The 4,569-nt window shown below is 33.9% G+C and overlaps 1 protein-coding gene across 1 annotated transcript; it reads left to right on the forward strand.

Annotated features, from left to right (window-relative positions):
* The first annotated feature begins 210 nt into the window (after nt 1-210).
* LOC104117496 (zinc finger BED domain-containing protein DAYSLEEPER-like) lies at nt 211-3,352 on the forward strand. The gene is made up of 5 exons (XM_070201026.1): nt 211-562; nt 1,515-1,641; nt 2,208-2,316; nt 2,423-2,708; nt 2,844-3,352. The coding sequence occupies exons 1-5, from the start codon at nt 211-213 to the stop codon at nt 3,350-3,352; spliced, it is 1,383 nt and encodes a 460-aa protein (XP_070057127.1).
* Nucleotides 3,353-4,569: the final 1,217 nt, after the last annotated feature.

Raw genomic sequence — 4,569 nt, forward strand, 5'->3', positions numbered from 1 at the left:
TCAAATTAAAAAAATGAAAATGAATCTATTACAGGCAAAGATATTAAAAATATTTTTGAACAAATTAATTATACAAAAAAATATTTAGAATCTCTTGGTGAATATTTAATTAAAAAACCACCTTCAGCATCTACTAGTTCTAAGCCAGCAGAAACATCCATTTGTTCAATCCCTTTATTAAAACCTTATGAGATCCCTAGAACTTTCGCTATGGAACTTCGGATCCACCAAGCTAAAGACTATCCTCAGTTCTCTGACCTTCAGCGTAGGATCCTAGAAATTGAGAAAACCCTGATAGCTCAGGATACCCCAACTAATGATTCTTCTATACAGGTTCTCCGAGAAGTCGATTTTGACCAAGGAACCAATTCACAGACAGAACAACTCCATGACAATCCTCCCCTAGAAATTTTCCCTGTTAGAACAGGATCCTTCAACTGGCGTCAACCCCAAACACTTAACTATTCTAGAGTTACCCATCCTGATGTAGCCTTAGAAGAAAAATCCAATGTTATGCAAAACAATTATAATACCAATAATATCTATGAATGGAACATAGATGGTTGTTCTGAATACAATATTTTGGCCAAATTACAGTAAATGACTATGGTAGCCAATGCATACCAAACTTCTCATAACTGTTCTGACCAGCTTACTACCCATGTCTTAGTAGCAGGTTTCACTAGGGGTGTTCAAAACCGAACCGAAACCGAAAACCGAAAACCGAACCGCAAAAGTGGATTAATAGCTTATTGGTATTGGGTTAACGGTTTAACAGACGGGGAACGTATTGAAATTTTTTAATTAACGGCTTATCGGTTTGGAGGCGGATTATTTAATTTTCTTAACAGATAATCCGTTAACCCGTTAAATATATATATATATACGTTAACCCGTTAAGAATATATATATATATATATATATATAAAATTTATTTTTATCCATATTACTACTATATTTATTTTTTATCTTTTTAGTTTGAGTGGGACACCTAGCTTTCCCTTAAGCTTTATTTCCTCCCGTTCTCCTAATCCCTTCCCCACTGGATTAACATTTAACATTTACAATAGTCCCCTTTAGAAACCCTAGCTTCTAATCCCAGCGGCCAGCCCTCTGGCCCCTTTCGCCTCTCCCTCTAGCAAGAAATTCTCAAACAACAACCATGCACAGTCACACACACGCATAGCCAGCAGATCAAGGAAGAAGTAAAGAGGAAGTCAAAAAATGTATGGCCATGCTTTGCAAGTTAAAGATTCATAATCAATTCTAATCATTCTTTTCTTCACTTCAATTGAAAATCAGGTTGATATTCAGTTAAAGAATGTTATAACACAAGCCTGAATAATATTTGAGTTGATAAATATTTGGTTGATATTCAGTTAAAGAATGAAGTTTTTCTATATGAGTTGATAAATAGGGATAGCTTTTCCATTACTTATTAGCAGTATCTTTAACTGAATTTCCTCAAACTAACTATTGTTTCTGTCTTAATTTGATCCTGTGTCTTTCTGCAGATAGTTCCTTAATTTGTAGCATGGCTGAAAATATACAAAGTCATAAGGTGATGGGTGAAAGTGGGGCTTCTAATTCAAAAGCAATAAGTCAAGCTGAAACAACGGAGTCAAATATAACCAAAAAAAGGTCTGTTGTGTGGGATCATTTTACAGAAATTATTACTTCCGAAGGGAGTACAAAAGCAAAATGTGACTATTGCATTATTGGGTATTGTTTTAAGACCAAAGATGGTACGTCGACACTTCTTTCTCATATGTTTAAGTGTCCTATACGCCCTGCTATTGTTGATAAAAAATAATCAAATTTAGGTTTTAAATCTGTTCCGGGGGTGACGTAGTTATTGTTACTTGAAAATTTGATTAAGAAGAGTGTAGGAAGGTGTTATGTCGTATAGTAATAGTTGATGAACTTATCTTTGTTGAGAAAGAAGGTTTTAGAGACTTTATGAAAGTAGCGCAACCTTATTTTCGGATCCCTTCCCGTAGTACTGTAACTAGGGATTGTTTTGATCTTTTTAATGAAGAAAAGCAAAAGTTGAAGAGGTCTTTTATAGAAACGAAATAAAGAGTATGTATTACCACTGATACTTGGACTTCTATACAAAGAATCAATTATATGTGTATCACTTTCCATTGGATTGATAGTGAATGGAATATGCATAAGAGAATAATTAATTTTTATCCTATTGTTAGTCATAAAGACGAAGCTATGGCAAATGGTATTGGTAGGTGCTTACGTGAGTGGGGGATAAATAAGATCTTCATTGTCACAGTTAATAATGCAAGCTCAAATTATGTGCCAGTAAAAAAAATTGTCTAAGAAATTAACAAAAATGGGAACTAATTTGATGAACGGTAATCACCTTCACGTGAGATGTATGGCTTACATCATGAATCTTGTGGTCCAGGATGATTTAAAAGAATCTCCAGTGTCTATTGAACGTGTTAGGCATGCAGTGAGATATGTTAGACAATCTCTTGCGAGGTTGAAGAGGTTTCAAGAATATTTTAAGGATGAACAACTAAATTGTAAAAAACCTTTATGCTTGGATGTTCCAACTAGGTGGAATTCCACCTACTTGATATTGTGTAGGACAGTTGAATTTGAAAGTGCATTTTCACATTATGCTTCTAGTGAAATTGGCCTGAGACATTATCTTTATCATTCTTATATTGAAGTTGGAATTCCTACAGGTGAACTTTTGAGTAGTGATTAGGAGAATGTAAAATGAATTACAAAATTTCTTGAAATCTTTTATCTTCTTACTTTGAAAATATCTGGATCACGTTATGTTATATCGAATATTCATTTTCTGGAAATTTGTGCAGTTGTTGTTTATTTGAAGCAATTGATAGCAAATGAAGATACAGTTTTAAGTGAAATGGCAAAGAAGATGAAAGAAAAGTTTGATAAGTATTGGGGTGATCCAGGGAAAATGAACAAGATAATTTTTCTCTCATGTATTTTGGATCCACGTTACAAGCTCGAATCAGTTGGCTATGCACTTGTAAAAATGTTTAGTCAAGATCCGAGGGCAACTATACAAGCAGAAGTGAAGAAGTACATGACTTCATTATTTAGTGAGTATGTAAAGTCCGGCTCAAAAGATGTCGTGCTTGCTTCATCTTCAGATTGTTCTTCATTGGACACTTCTACTTCCGGGCTTTCTGGCAGTCAAGTAAGCACCCAAAATACAGGACTTTTAGAATCACTCATACAAGATATAAAAAAATATAAAAATGGGAGTGGAGGTGTGGATACTAGAACAGAGTTAGATAAATATTTTGGTGAAGAAACTGAGGATGACACTAAAGAATTTGATGTTCTTCTCTGGTAAAAATTGAACTCAGTTAGATTTCTTGTTCTTGCGAAGATGGCTCGTGATATATTAGATGTTACGGTTTCAAGTGTGGCATTTGAATGTGTGTTTAGTATGGGAGGACGTCTTCTTGATTTATTTAGGAGTTCATTAACTCCTAAATTGGTGCAAGCTCTAGTGTGTCTTCAAGATTGGCTTCGAAATAAAAAATTAAAACAACCTGTTAGTGTTGAGAAAGATCTTGATAAAATCGAGCAGCTTGAACAAGGTAATAATATTGTTACTATATTTTTTGTATATAATAGTTGTGGATATGCTTATATTTATCACACGACTCATTATTTTAATTTTTTTCTTCAGATTTAGCTAGCGATGGAAAAGACCCTTCCGTAATTGATGTGTAATGTTAATATATCTGGTAAGAATTCGAATTATGGATGTGCATCAGTCATATTCCTTCCCTATGATTTATAGCTCTGTGAAACATATGTAATGGCTAATATCATGATAAGTGCGGGTTTATAGCTTTGTGAAGCATATGTAATAGCCATGTCTATCATGATAAGTGCAGGTTTATAGTATCACCAGACACTCATGTTAACACTCATGTTATCTGATTCTAAAGTATTCTAAACTATCCTATCTATGAGTTTGCTGAGAATATATTCTAAAGTTCATACAATATACTACAGATATCTGATTTGCTTGTTATTTACAATTTGTTTCTTGGTCAGTTTTTTATGGCACTGGGGTAGAACTCATTATGATGTAAATACTTACAATTGAACTAGTTCTGTTTGGTTTAAGTCATTGAAGTATTATATTGGTAGTTGATGCCAGTGTATAACAGTTCAATTTTGGTCCTTGGATATGTTTGTGCGGGTGGTGTGACAATGTGGTCAGCTGTCTTTTCTTTTCTTTCAGTATTGTGAGTAATACTTGTTTTTAGGGTCTAAAACATCAACTTTCTTTGTTAATTGTAGGCCTGGATTATGCAGATCCAAAGAAGAAGAGCAATTTTGTTGGTAAAATTCTTATGGTTGATGTGCTAACAGCACTATGCATTCTTATGCTCAAGCAGTCCCCATCTTATAATACCCCAAGCAGTTCTCATTCTTATGTATCAGACGATAACCATCCACTTAAATGTAGTTGATATATATGTATGAGAAATGTTGCATGTATAAGAAATGTTGACTGTGTTGAAGTATGTTAAGTTTCAATCAACCGAAACT

The sequence above is a fragment of the Nicotiana tomentosiformis genome, chromosome 4 (assembly GCF_000390325.3).
Source record: "Nicotiana tomentosiformis chromosome 4, ASM39032v3, whole genome shotgun sequence".
NCBI classification, from domain to species: Eukaryota; Viridiplantae; Streptophyta; class Magnoliopsida; order Solanales; family Solanaceae; genus Nicotiana; species Nicotiana tomentosiformis.

What these genes read in the sequence shown, in the direction of transcription:
- LOC104117496 (XM_070201026.1), top strand. Translation starts at nt 211, where the DNA reads ATGGAACTTCGGATCCACCAAGCTAAAGACTATCCTCAGTTCTCTGAC. An exon ending in TCAAATATAACCAAAAAAAG is followed by an intron (nt 1,642 to 2,207) that starts GTCTGTTGTGTG and finishes TCCTATTGTTAG; the next exon opens with TCATAAAGACGAAGCTATGG. An exon ending in TGAAGTTGGAATTCCTACAG is followed by an intron (nt 2,709 to 2,843) that starts GTGAACTTTTGA and finishes AAATTTGTGCAG; the next exon opens with TTGTTGTTTATTTGAAGCAA.